General features: G+C 56.4%; 3 protein-coding genes across 3 annotated transcripts; 2 read left to right on the forward strand and 1 right to left on the reverse strand.

The window, feature by feature from the left end:
* Positions 1 to 508: 508 nt before the first annotated feature.
* G647_05097 (uncharacterized protein) lies at positions 509 to 1,072 on the forward strand (the record flags this gene model as incomplete). Its single annotated transcript, XM_008729430.1, has 1 exon — positions 509 to 1,072. The coding sequence occupies one exon, from the start codon at positions 509 to 511 to the stop codon at positions 1,070 to 1,072; it is 564 nt and encodes a 187-aa protein (XP_008727652.1).
* Positions 1,073 to 8,020: 6,948 nt separating this feature from the next.
* Positions 8,021 to 10,963, forward strand: G647_05098 (uncharacterized protein; the record flags this gene model as incomplete). The annotated part of the gene is made up of 3 exons (XM_008729431.1): positions 8,021 to 8,583; positions 8,647 to 9,034; positions 9,092 to 10,963. 3 exons carry the CDS (start codon positions 8,021 to 8,023, stop codon positions 10,961 to 10,963), a joined length of 2,823 nt encoding a protein of 940 aa, XP_008727653.1.
* A 1,329-nt stretch (positions 10,964 to 12,292) lies between these two features.
* G647_05099 (uncharacterized protein) lies at positions 12,293 to 13,869 on the reverse strand (the record flags this gene model as incomplete). Its single annotated transcript, XM_008729432.1, has 3 exons — positions 12,293 to 13,140; positions 13,212 to 13,458; positions 13,537 to 13,869. The coding sequence occupies 3 exons, from the start codon at positions 13,867 to 13,869 to the stop codon at positions 12,293 to 12,295; spliced, it is 1,428 nt and encodes a 475-aa protein (XP_008727654.1).

Consider the following 13,869-nt stretch of genomic DNA (forward strand, 5'->3'; position numbering starts at 1 on the left):
TAGATGGCCGGAAAGCAAAGGGTGGAAGAATTTCTCCCGGTGGCGGCGGAGTGGATGCAAAATAAGCTTTTTAGACGTTCGCGGGCCGTGCCGCTCACTCATCGCGTCAATGCTGCAAGTGATTCTCGAATTTCAAGGGTTCGGATTCAGTTTGTAACAGAAACCCTCAGCTCGGGCGCGCTACCTTGCCACACTTCACGTGCTCCAAACTTCAAGTGCATGACGCGATTGCCTTTGACCTCCATTCCACGGCGACTCCTTTTGTAACTGGGCTCCAGCGATTGGAAAACAACGGGAAGACGTACGCTGGTGTTTGATCAAGCCCCTTGCAATACCAGCATCATGGCATGACGTCCTCGGCGGAGGTACCAGATGAGTGATACGAATCGTTCTAGAATACGACAGGATGGCTCATGCTGAAAGGGTCGGTATCCTTGGTCCAGTGTCGGAATCACTTGTACTGACCGTTACTGCTTAGGAGACGTTGAACGGCCCTTCCATCGATGCCATGCTACGCGGCTTGACAGAGAGACCAAACGTCCAGTCTACCCTTATCCTATCCCGCAAAGATGGTTCTATCATAAGAGCGACCGGCATTGGCCTACCGGAAGAGAGAGGTGATGCAACATCCGCAGGCTACCAGTGGTCGCAGGTTCCCGTGTCGGCTGGTGGTCTAGAAGGACCAGAGAGAGGAGGAGCGTCGATAGCGGAGAAGTCAGAGGAGTCTACAGAGGCCCCGCAGAGTGCAAGACCTGTCGAGATTCTGGCTTCGTCTATTTTTCAGTTCGTGAACAACGCCAATGTGCTGGGAAAGACTCTCGGGGCCACATCCCGAGGAGGGCCACGTACCAACGGAACATTCACGGCCAGTGCCTATGGAGAAGGCACAGATTCTGCAAACAACGAGAGAAGCTCTGAAGAAGACGCGGAAAGTGGTCCTAGCGAGGACGAAGTCCAGCTACTCAGGCTACGAACGAAACACCAGGAAATCATCATCTTTCCCGATCCAAATTACATCTGCTGCGTTGTTCAGAAAATGAGCAAGGCTGGCAATGCGCCCAATCGAAGATAAAGAAATTTTCTTGCACTTGGGGAACAAGTCGGGCGGAGACTCTCATCATCACAGGCATCATCATGGTCTTGGTCTCCCGGGGGCGGTTCAGCAGGTCGTTCGCGCAATCCGTTGCAGTCAAGGCGACATCAACGATAAGGATGGAGTCACGTTGGAGAGATAGGAATCGAATGCAACGCAACATTCACACGGGGAGATATCAGCAGGCCAGTTTCGAGGCGGTGACTGGATGGCCGACCCAATTGATGCCCTCGAGCCCGCAGTGACCTGCTGAATTGAGGACCTTGCCCCAGATTGTTTATCTGGCCGGCAAACGGATGCCCGGAGTGTTATCGCGGGGTCGTACACTTATCACCAACCCAGCATTCGTTTCCCTTTCTAGGCACTCGCAGCCTATGGAGTCGATGAACACAATCAAATTTTTGTTATCACTTGATCAGTGTTTGGATATGTATCTGGGGAGATGCCAGTCGCTAATCTCCTTGCCCTTATCATTTGCCGACGGAAAGTCTGGCACTACTGTACTTTAAAAGAGTCTCTAGTCACCAACTGCGCGACTTTGCTCGTGAGGCTTCCCTCGCCTGTCCTCCGTGCACGGCGACCGTCGACTTCCCACGCCGCGACTCGTTCGCGGATTTTGGGCAATAGCAACGACCCTAGGCACCCGTGCGGTTCCCGCCAGGGCGTGCTTGGCACTCATGAGTTCGTGCTGCGCCGGCATCTCAGCAAACCTGTCTCAAGCCTCCATCCCGCTTTCAGCATGCCACTTATGTCGCCCGACTTGGCCATAGACCACGGCAGCATTTTTGATATCTCGCGAGATCCCGAGCGGTTCAGCCGAGATCAGGTCGACTCAGTTTGACGAAATCACATTACTCACACGAGACGATTACTGTCGCAAGCGACATGCTCACGCATGCACAATCATGTTTGCGGACTTCGCTCCCCAGCTAGGAGGTAAGCAGCGACGCTGCACCGGAATTGGTGGCGGGCAGGAGCACGGAGAAACTCTCGTTAGCGTGGGGGGGTGCGACTCTTGATCCAATCCTGGACCCGTCGAGGCATGTCACTTCAGCCAAGGGTGCTAGCGTCTCTGGTCGTTGCTGCCCGTCAGAAATCTCCAGTCTCGCCAGCAATCGAGGATTCCATCCAACGATCGCGTTGTCTATGAACGACTGTCCACACCCTTCGAGAGAGGTATTACAGCAGTCGTTCGACTTCTCTTCACTCGACCGCCCGATTTGAAAGCCGTTGCTAGGACGAGTAACACTGTGGTGAAGTCTGGGAACTCGGGGATTGGAGGACTCCCCGGTTAGGCTGGCCGTGGAGTCGCCGACCTTTCGTCGGCCATGGACCGATTGGGGGCACGGTCCACACCCTCTGCTGGAGGCGTGCCTATGTGGGCCAAAACCGAAGGATACCTGATACGAGGTCCAGTACGGAGTAGAGAGGGTGTCGTTCGTGTCCCAACATGATGCTCCCACTTGTGGTGGGAAAAGCAACTAACATTGAAGCCAATCAGGTGAACCTCGATCTGGAAACTGAATTTGACACGGCCCATCATTCAATCCTCCTCATTCTCTTATTTGACAGAGCGACGACGATGCCGGGGACCCCGCTTACGACTTCGCAACATCACCAAGGCGGGCTTTCACCGGTATGCTGCACTAGACAGGTGTTTCGGCGAGGCCACCGAGGCCGCCTCATACAATGCTGACCGAAGCTGTCGAACACCCCCTTCCTCGTGCCGATTTGGCTCTGCCGGAATGAGCAAAGGGTCGCGAAAGAACTTGATGTTGCCTCTTCTCGCCGAACCCATGGGTCTTCCTCACGTGCCTTTACTGTCGCGTGTCCCAAAAGCACGAGAGGAAACGGTCGCAACTCAGGACACGCCCTGAAACCTCTGGGAACCCGTTTACCGCATTCGTGGACTCCGCCTCCTTCCGCGTGAGCGCCTGTTGCGAGGGCGCCATTTCTCAGGCGAGGAAGCAAAGGGACGAGGACGCGCCTCTCGCTGATCGTGAACGTCTACGGAGTAAGTGGGTGGCAGAAATGCGTTGAGTGGCTCGTGTCCTTCGAGCGATTCAGTGGCTTGTCACACTCGACGACCAATATCCACACCGTCAAACGATGAGCCTCGACACCGTCCATGTGAAGTCTGTTTGGGCATGCATTGTTCGCGCTTTACTGGGCATGCATTGTTCGCGCTTTACTGGGCATGCGGTGAAGTGCCAGTCGTGGTATCAAGGCCAAATGAAGACCTGCACACGCGATTGACTACTTTGATGCCAGCGTAATGGTGAGCGAGCTAGCGAGGTACTGTACCTTTCAGCAACAACGAGCGTTCCTTGGCCTCGAGTCAGGAGACGTTCACATATTTAAGTTCAATTTCAAAGCCACAAACTCCTATAACTTCAAGCAATATGGCGAACCTTGTGCCTCGTATGAGTGTAGACGTGAAATGATGTATTCAGGTACCCGTTCAGCGAGAAATGATTCGTCTTGCCCGGCACATCACTCTCGACGGACGACGCAGGGTGATCAGAACCGACTTGGGCTTTGGTCCTTGCGCCGGATCTCCTGTTTGGGATCATTGCCTACGTAGACTGATCGTCAGATCTTCGGACCCTTTTGGTGCTGGCAAGCAATGGGTGAACGGAACTTCAAAGCGACCACTACCCAGTAATTCAATCTCAATGTCCTGCCTGCCTTATCACCGGTTGGCCAATCTCGTCGGTGTCCTGCCAGCATCCAATGAACGAACTGCACTTATTGTCTGCAAGTGTCGACAATTAAAGTCCCGTCTACGAGTACAAGTCTCTCACTATTGATCAGCGCGATGGATGCGAAGATGTTAGCCCCTCTTGCCTCCCGTTTCTCGGCCTCCAAGTACGAGTTAGCAAGGTATCTAGCCATCCTCAAACGGAAACTGCCGTTTCCGGTCCAAAGGCCACAGCGGTCGGCAAATCCACCGTAGTATGGATAGCGCACACAATGTCAAAGCCTCGCAAGAAGGTACATGCACAAGTGGGTGCTTTTGTCGCGCCGCTAATTAAGGAAAGGAAGTGGTGCCAACAAGGAGAGCCCTGCACTGCCGTGACTCGAAAGCTTGGAGGCAGTAGGTGAGTGGGCTGGGACAAAGGCTAGACCTTGGATCGAGCAAGACTCGAAATATGTGGCATCCAGCCCTTTGAATCTGCTATTTCGAGCCACGTCCGACTCGATGAGCATTAACGGCACTGCTCCATTTCCACGCCTGCCATGTGGTTGAGCCGGTGACATTTTTGGCGGTGCCCTCACATCCTCGGGCCGGAAGTGGGAGATGTGCCGAAAAGAACGTCTCGGAAGCGCAATAATAATGTCATGGAGAGGCAGTTCAGAAAGAAGAGCAGCACATGCTTCGTTGAGCTGACGCGCGACATCCAGGGCACCGCACGCTGCTGTGTAAATCGCGCCCCACTCTCTGAAATGGGTTCGTGTGCATCAATGCATCATGGACATTTGCGCAGTGTCCCTCACGACGAATTGATCCTTTGGGCCTGTGCTTGGTACTCGACCTTCAGCCGCGGGAAGCTCTCAGCGATGGCTCTCACTTTCCGAAGCAGAGTGCGGCTCATACCGAATGAAGTAGTACAAGAGGAAAATCGCAGAACATGACAAGGCAGGCATTCATCAGCATGGTCTTGGGCTGCACCTCTAGAAAGTCAAACACTTGTGCGCAAGCGCCACCATGCAAGTAAGTGGGATTGTTGCTTCGTTCGGAGTGGATGGCCGGGCTAAAAGTTCAGCATTCTCTAGCTGCCGCTGCCTGCGATCCCTTTTCCGAGCTGCCGTTCCACTTGCGACCACCCTTACCACCGCCCGTCTCGGGGTTCCGTTCAGCGATTTAGCCGGATGAGAGTCTGTCCCTCAGCCTGATGTGCCCGACAGCCTCTGGCTTGCTTCCGGTTTTAGCAAGAGCTGGCACCGATGTCCGCCACCAGACTCAGTGGCCCAGCTTGTTGGGTCGCACATCTGCCACGGGAAACACAATTAATAAGATTGCAGGCGAGCACGAGGTTGGGCCCGGTGTGGTGAGCAGACACGAGCTGATGTTCTTGGAACAGGTCTTTTTCACATGAGAGCCCTGGGATTCGGTGTTCAGGAGCAGGAGCGGGAGCGGGATGGTGGGTGAGGATGTGCTCGCCCCCGAATTTGATCCTTTCGTCCAACGGCGATTTATTGGGGTACAAGATGTGCCGCGGTGAAATCTATGGGGGCCCGGGTACCCCTCCAGCGAGTGGGAAGTGGGCCATGTGGTTGTCGCATGTCGCAAGAAGCAATTCATTCTTGCCCTCCAATTTTGGATCTTTCAGCAGGCGGTGCTCACGCGAGCATGTCCACGACGCCTGGAGTTGCACTCCGGAATGGCAACCAGCAGATGATCGATTGCATTCGACACAGTACAATTTGTTGTCGGGGCAGGCCTCCATATCTTCAAGTACCGACTCTTGTCATCGAGCGCTGTGCCTGGGCCAAGGACAGCAGGGCCGCCGGCATCGGGTATTGGTGGACATGAGGCCCATACATGAATCTTGGTGGATCACGGTTGGAAATCGGTGGCAGGCTTCTGGACCACTTCGTTTTCAAAAGTTCATGCATAGAATCCATCAGCATCCCGACAGTCAGGTAGCCTGGACTCGCGCTCGTGCTCCGGGATCTTTTCGAGACGAGGGCTCCTCATCTTGAACCTCATCGCTGAGAACAAGATGTGTCCATGCCCGGGCAAGAAAGTATCTACATCGTAGAGTTCTTGCAGTCTGATTGCCTGGGTGTCTTCACCAACACGGCCATTTCGTTTCGACACGCTTTTGCCCGTCGCTTATGACCATTCCAGAATACCATTATTATTTCCCTCACTGCCGCCTCCGGTCGAGGTCGGCTTCCGTCACATTTCCCGAGAGGCAAAGCCACTGCGCGCGTAGACCTGCTTCGCGCGATTGAGCATGCACTACTGAGTACATGTGGTAGTCGGGTGGCATGGCGGCCTCTACAGACTTGACCAAATGGGTCAACTTTGATTTTTCATTATTGTTTGTATTACCATCCGCTTTCACAGCCGACGTGCTCGACGACGACCTGCAGCCTGCACGCGTCTAGACGTGCTCCTCGAATCCTGCGGCGTCTGGCCATGGCGACGAGAAGGTTGCTGCCGGAAAGCAGGACGCGCAGGGTGTCCCAAAAGTCACCCACTATGTACCAGTAGCCGTGTCCACCCACGCTATCAAGCCACCAGGTCGACGAGAGGTGAATGAGCGCGGTGTGACTGGCTCTGAACGAACCGCTTAAGATGACCCTGTTCACTGGATATGGCACTCACGCCGGGCTTGCATGATCCCTAATCCCACCGCCCAGCTGCCAGTGGGCGGCTTTTCTTTTACAGCTCCAGTGCTCATGCTGTGCACCCCGCTAAGCGCGCCCCGCCGAAGTCTAAGATCCCCTTCTGTTCGCCGCATGCAGGCCAGCAAGCAGAGTTCGCAGGCTTCCACGAGACGCACCGTTCTGCAGCCATCTGTCATGTCCATGGACTCGACCGCGGTCATTCTATCAAAAGGACTGGCAGAATGCCCGAGAACCAGCGGCTCAACTCGTGACGTGCGGGTGTGATGGGATCCGGCGAACGCCCAGGCCCTCGTCATCGCTGCTGAACGCTGAAGCCAACATACCCTCGTGCCGAAGAGATCCAGCGTGTGAACAAGGCCAGGCGAAACCGAGCCAGGCCAATCGATGGCCGCTCCGACGTAACTACGTCTATGTGAAATTTGTCCCACTTCGCGACTTACCCACCAGCCTCGCTGCCCTTGCCCCGTTTCTGGCGTGGGCGACAGATGATTCAGGCGTTGACCGGCGCTCTGCCGATGGCCTGCTCTCTGCGCTACCCAAATCCCTCCGAGCGTGCAGCGAGTCCCCGGTGGCATGCTTCACGTGAGATTTAAGGTGATGATCCTCTCGAGGACGGCGCGGAGTGCCTTCGGTGGTACGTACTGTATGAGATGAGCACCCCACGACATACTCAGTAGTGAGCCGTGAGCGGTGACCACCACTCGAGATGGCGGGTGCTACGCAATCGTGCTGAAGCCGGCGTTGAGCAGCAGCAGCAGCATCATTCAGAAATCGCGATGGTTTGAGCGTTCCGTCACAGCGGATTTTATTTTCTCCTTATCTCTCGGAGAATGCTCGTCAGATGCAGCTGGGCGGACAATCATTGCATCACTTCATCTGCGCTTTACGAGGGTTCGTCTCTTGATCGCCTCGCACAGGCCTGTAACTCTAAACGGCCTTACCCACTCTCGTTTGCGTGCGTGCAGCGGATTTGCAGAGAGCCAACCCTAGACCGTTTCTTGCATGCATCCCGCTCACCCACTTCCCTCGAAGCCATGTTCCGAGTTGTCGCCAATCCTGGGGGGTCGCTGCCCGTGCTCGTACCCAGTACCTCTGGGATTGCCCCTCGAGCGGGTCTTTGCGCTTCCATTTGCTCCAGCGCCCTGCACTAAACCGGCGCGCCATCACGCACCATCGTCTTCTTCGAACCCTGGCCCAAACTGCGCCCACACCCTGGCCACCCGCTCACGCCTCCCCCCATGCCCATAGGTTGCGTGCCTTTGCTGGCCTGCACACCTCCCACTCTCACCCTGCAAGCTAGACGTCGACGTGCCTTTCTCGCAGCTCTCTTCTTGCCGACCTTTTCCTCTTGTCTCATGGTGATGACACTACTGCTGCCACTGCCACGGCGTGCCCATCCTCTGTTACCAATTATTTTTGCTTCGCAGCCGACTACTCTCCCTTGCATCATATCGTGGCTTCGGTGTTGGTAATGATACCAGCAGACCTGTATACGACCGACCTTTCTTTGCCGTTGTCCTACCTCAGCGTGCTGCAGCACGCGACCCTGTCCCATTGGCCCCGGTGATGTCGAGTGCGGATTATGGTGAGCGTGGGGGAACCGCAGCTTCAACTGGTGCGCGCGCAGCCTCCGCCGTCCACTCCCCGGCCGACCACTCTGATCACTCTTCTGGACCTGGACCGCAGCCGTCTTCGAGTCTTGACGACACAGCTTCGTCGACCTGGTCAAGTAGTCTAGAGTCCAACACGACGGCCAACACTGCGTCCACCAGCCAGTCGCCCGCAAACCTGTCCTCGACGGCCACGTCCAACCTCAGTGCCCATCTTTCTCAACCTCTCAAGTCAACACACCCCAACCTCGGTTCCAATCTGGATCTCTCCACCGCGGACACGCTCGCTCGAAATGAGTTGCTGCTGCGGGACGCCGTCTTCCCCGAGTGGAAGGACGACACCAGTCCCTCCGACGTCGAGAACCCGGAGGAGATGCAGAAGAAGGATCCTCTAGGGACCCAGATATGGAAGTTATACAGTCGCACAAAGTCTCGACTGCCGAACCAGGAGCGCATGGAGAACCTCACCTGGAGGATGATGGCCATGAACTTGCGCCGTCGCGAGCAGCAGCAAGCAGCGTACGGGAACAAGATCCCCGCGAACCGCAACCGTGACGCACCGGGTACTAACAGCTTTCTCAGTGAAAAGCAGGCACAACTCAAGCGTCAGGCGACGCAATCGTCCGCGCCCAGCGGCATTGCTCAGCAGCTCCGCAAGTCAATCGACAAGGGCATGGAACATGGGCAGTCGTCAGATCCCATGAACCTTGACGACTTCATCGTCCCAAGCTCGGTTGCCTCGCCAGCAGGGGGAATGACTCCCGCCACAGCAGAGCCACCGGCACAGCCAAAGACCACGCCAGCATCTGGTGTACCCATCGTTACACGCGGCAAGCCACAGGTGCATATTCCCAAAAATCTGCCACCCTCGTCGCTGCCCCAGACATCGATACCTACACATCGAACGTCGGAGTTCGACTACGTCCGAAAAAGAGTTCGGAAGACGAGCATTGACGAGAGGAGAGGAGGAGTAAGCCACGGTCCTCTTCATGGCCCTCACATTGATCCTAATGATCTCATCTCCCAGAACCGAAAGCGCCCAGCGGACTTTTCTCCTCAGGTGCCTCCTCTGCCTGGCCCAAATGCTGGAAACGGCACTGAGATGGACACCGGTGTACCTGATTACGCACTGGATCAGACAACGGCGCCACAATTCTCGGGACAAACCAGCTTTCAAAACCCAATGTCTCTGCAGCTGGACTCGTTCAACCTTCAAGAGGACCCCATTCTGACGTCTGCCGGTCCTTTCCAGCAAAATTTCGCCTTCTCGCCTGCGGCTTCGCCCATGGTCAGCAGCGGACCCTTTACGAATGGATACCTCCAGTCATCCATCCCCTCGTCTCTCAACTCTGCCGACTTCTACTCGCCTCCCCAGTCCGGCTACCCGTCGGCTGTGTCGACACCCCAACCGGGTCACGACGGTGATGGATCCTTTTATTTTGATCAAAGTGGTCACACCCGTACCATGCCCTTCTATCCAGCCCACCGAGCGACGCATCTGATGGCGCCTTCCGCTCCGCAGTTTGGCTATGGCTCCAGTAACGAGCAGGTCTACTCCCTGATGAACGGTGTCGGCTCAGCCCCGGCTGCCAGCGGGTTTTCTCTCCAACAACACGTCGACCCGTCCAGGGTCCTTGTTCCCGAGTATGGACGGCGGATTTCGCCTGGGATTTCTGTGACCGGCAATGACAATTTGTTCCAGTTTGGCGCCGACTCGGACGGCGAGGACGACGACACCAATTTTGCCATGATCCAGTCCGAGTACGGTCAGTTGAACGATCCGGCGCTGGACTTGAATTCGGGGTTGCACTGGGACGCGAGCGTGACCGATTATAGCCACGTGCAGCGGTTTGGTGGTCCTGGAAAACAAGTGAGGATTGGCGGAACGGAAATGGTGAATTCACCGCCCGACTGGGGCTCCTCGCTCCTCAGCCGAACACATGGCTCGGCTGCATCGATCAGCGACATCCGCAATCGAGACCAAGATCCACGGAGGCAGAAGATACCGAGGACGACTTCGACGCCCGCCTTGACGAACCAGCATATGCAGTCTACGGTTAGTTCACCTGGAGAATCCGGCTTTAGCAGTCGACAACCGTCCAGGCCCGGCAGCCCCGGGCCTAAGAATACAGACCAGAACGGAGTGCCGACAACATGTACAAATTGTTTTACCCAAACCACGCCTCTGTGGCGACGGAATCCAGAAGGCCATCCTCTATGCAACGCGTGCGGGTTATTCCTCAAACTCCACGGCGTGGTGCGTCCACTGTCCCTTAAAACGGATGTCATCAAGAAACGCAATCGTGGAAGTGGGACAACTGTGCCCATGGGCCCCGCAGCCACACGAGCCTCCAAAAAGGCTTCTCGCAAAAACTCGGTCCAGCAGACACCGGTGACTACACCGACATCTGGCAATGCCAATAGCGAGCAGAACTCGGCGTCTCCGGCTTCGGTGCAGGGATCCGCCCATTCCGGTTCCGCGGTCACCACGCCCACGAGCTACCCACCTGGCATCACGGGAGGGAAACCCGGGGTCGTACCGATTGCTGCGGCTCCTCCCAAACCCCCTGTGCAACCAGGTCCGAATATGGCTCGACCAGTCCAAGTGACGCCGAAACGTCAGAGACGTCAATCCCGAGCTTCGACCAACACGCTACCGGTCATGGGAGGGAGTATGGCGGCGAATGAGACAGAAATGCAGGATGCGGGCCAGCCCACACCGAAAATCGCCCAAGCACCAGTGACTCGGTCCAAGGCAGCCAGTATTTCCTCGACAGCTGGGGCCACCACTATGGCCTCGGTCATGCAAGGTGGCTTGCTCAACAGCGGTGTCCACAGCATGACTGGAAGTGCGCACGGAAACAGCCAGGAGTGGGAATGGCTTACCATGAGCCTGTGAGCTGCTATGACCACCTGCCGCGTGGCTTGTCCAGGCCATGCACGAGAAGCTCTTCATTTCCTTCCAGACTCGACACGGAGACGAACGACATGATCTCCGCTTTGGTGTGTTGCATCTAGAGAGACATGTTCCTCATCCTTTTGCTTATACCACCGCCCGGATTTGACTCCAGCTGCACGACTTGATGACTACGCAATACACAAATCTCCCACATCCTACTGTCACGCGCTCGAGGCATCTGTTCGCTCCTTTACCAAGGACGATGTGCAAGCTGACGACTCTCCCTGCTTTGGACCGGGCTCTGGTATTGGGACGGTCGAGGATATTATGACGGGGGAAACTTGAGCATTTGCCACCCCATTTTTTCTGTGATTTTGTCGATTTGCAACACAATGATATCACCGCGTCTGCGAAGGGAGGAAGCTCGGAGATAGAGAGCCCCTCGAGCAGAAGTGCGCACTGTGGGTTTTCTGGATGTTTGGGCAATGAGGCGAACTAATGAATAGATACGTCGGCTTTGACCTCTCAACAAGCTAGATGGCTATGAGAGGCTGCCGAAAAGACGTCTTGTGCCGGGCTGAATGTGGCGGGAGACATCTGAAAGTGGCCTTTTCGCCAAAACGTCGAGAGGGGCCGTCGTCGTCCTCGCCGTGCCACGAGACAAGATGAAGTGGCCAGGCCAGGCCCGGCACTGGACATGAATTTGCCGCAATGATAGAGAAAGAGACTTTGAAAGTACATATCAGGCGAAATAGGTACCCATCTAGAATACACCAACGGCAGATCTTTTTGAGGTTTCTCTGCGCGATGCCTCTCACCGTGAGCGATTCTCCTTACCAGTAACAGTGGATGGATGGTGTTATCGAGGAGACGGCCGCACTTCTTGTCATGTAGGAATGGAAATGCCCACGCGTGTCCTGAAACTTGAAGCAATTCGTTGCCCGGATAAATGGTGATTGCTGTCAGAGCCATCATACTGTACGGAGTACCGGAATCCGTGATCAGACGCAAACGACGACCAAGGTTTGTTCAGTCACACACACGCACACAGCCATTGTTGCGTTCTATGTTTCCTACGGGTCGTCTTCGAGGGGTGGATACATTAGCACAAACCCATGGTGAGGTCTGTACAGCCCTTGCTTCTCCATTCCTAGCCTTGGTGAAAGCACAAACCATGGCAAGGTCTGTACAGCCCTTGCTTCTCCATTCCTAGCCTTGGTGAAAGCACAAACCATGGCAAGGTCTGTTCGCCTCTGTGCCTCTTCGCCTTTCGTCCCCAGCCTTGGTGGCAGCTGGTGGATTGCCCACGGCGCGGCGTACCCCTGACATCTACAGCTTTGAAGTCTGCTGCTTACCAGCCCTGAGATGAGCAATGGCCTGCAGAGCGCCACTCTCTCCACTCCGCACCGCTCCTTCCATATACCCTCGCCATACCTTGCTGAGTTCGGTGCCCACGAAGAAGACGTGGCCAAAGGGCTCACACAGGGCGTCCCATCCGTGTGCGAGCAGGCCGGGCGGCAGGTTCGCACACGGACAGCCCCAGCCCGAGAACTCCTCTTCCATCCACGGAGACTCGACCGCGTCGACGACGAGACCGCTGATGTCCCGACCGGCGGCGAAGACATCGCCGATCTGTTTGAGGACCGACGCTTTCTTGCCCTCGGCATCTTGCATGGCCCACTTCCTGCCGAAACTGCCGCCGAGGAAGCAAGTCAGGGCTGGCTGGTCGTGGCCGAGGCTCGTGTCGCGGAAAACGGACACGGGCCCGACGAAGCTCTGTGCGAGCCCACACAAGTTGTCATCGGTCCAGAACGCCTCGCGGAAGTTGACGATATACTTTGTGTAAAACCCGTAGCGCGTGCGGTTGACGATGGCACCCTTCGCGACTGGCAAGGCCGGGGTGAATTTGAGGGTTTTATACACGGGCGTGGGGATGGAGACGATCACCCTGCGAGCGACGTACGTCTGCGGCGTTGGGCCTCTCGTGGAGATCGAGACCGTCTCGTCTGAGCCTTGATGGACCTCGGCGACGGGGCTGCTCAGCTTGACTGATCCAGCATTCAACTTCTTGACCAGCCCCTCGGCGAATGCCGAAGTCCCTTCGCGGATCCGGAGATACTGGCCGCCTCCTTTGCCGTCGGAGCGCATCGTCATCAGCCCTCCTCCAGCGGCGCAGTCTGTCGATGCCTCGTCAATGGTGACCAATCAGGCGGTGGTGGTGGTGGCGGCGGCAGCGGCAGCGACTTACATTCGATGAAGTACAGGGCCGATACCTCAGACGGGTCCACGCCGAGCATGGCGTGAGTCCAGACCTGAGCGGTCGCCAGCGCCTTGTCCGTGAGCCTCGAACGGTGCAGGAAAGTCTCAAAGGAGATGGAGTCGAGATGGTCCCGGTGAGGGCCGGCCGAGAAGATCGATGGCGACTGTGTGGTGGATAGATTCTCAACCAGATCCCGAATCGAGACGCATGACTCCGTGTCCTGGTCCGAGCGGTACTGCTCACAAGGTCAGCATCTGGTTTTCGTACGGCGTCACGTCACGGCGCGCCGGCATCAATGACGGGCGCATCAGACCTTCGGCGCGTCGCCGTATGGAAACTTCACCAGGCTTCCATCAAAGTCCTGCACGACGACATGGCCCTTGGTGTTTTGGACCATGGTATGGAGACCCAATTCTTCCGCGAGCGCCCACATGCGACTCTGGTTGGTGTCGTTGATCCATGCTGCGCCCAACTCGGCTTTCGCACTTCCCGTTCCGCTCGATCGAGCCGTCAAGGTCCTCCCGCCGACACGATCTCGGGCCTCAAGGACGACGTAGCTCAGACCTTCCTGGTGGACGGTGCGTGCAGCTTGAAGACCCGACAGGCCAGCACCGACAATCGCCACATCGTATATCGGCTGGGTCAT

The sequence above is a fragment of the Cladophialophora carrionii genome (assembly GCF_000365165.1).
Source record: "Cladophialophora carrionii CBS 160.54 unplaced genomic scaffold supercont1.4, whole genome shotgun sequence".
NCBI classification, from domain to species: domain Eukaryota; kingdom Fungi; phylum Ascomycota; class Eurotiomycetes; order Chaetothyriales; family Herpotrichiellaceae; genus Cladophialophora; species Cladophialophora carrionii.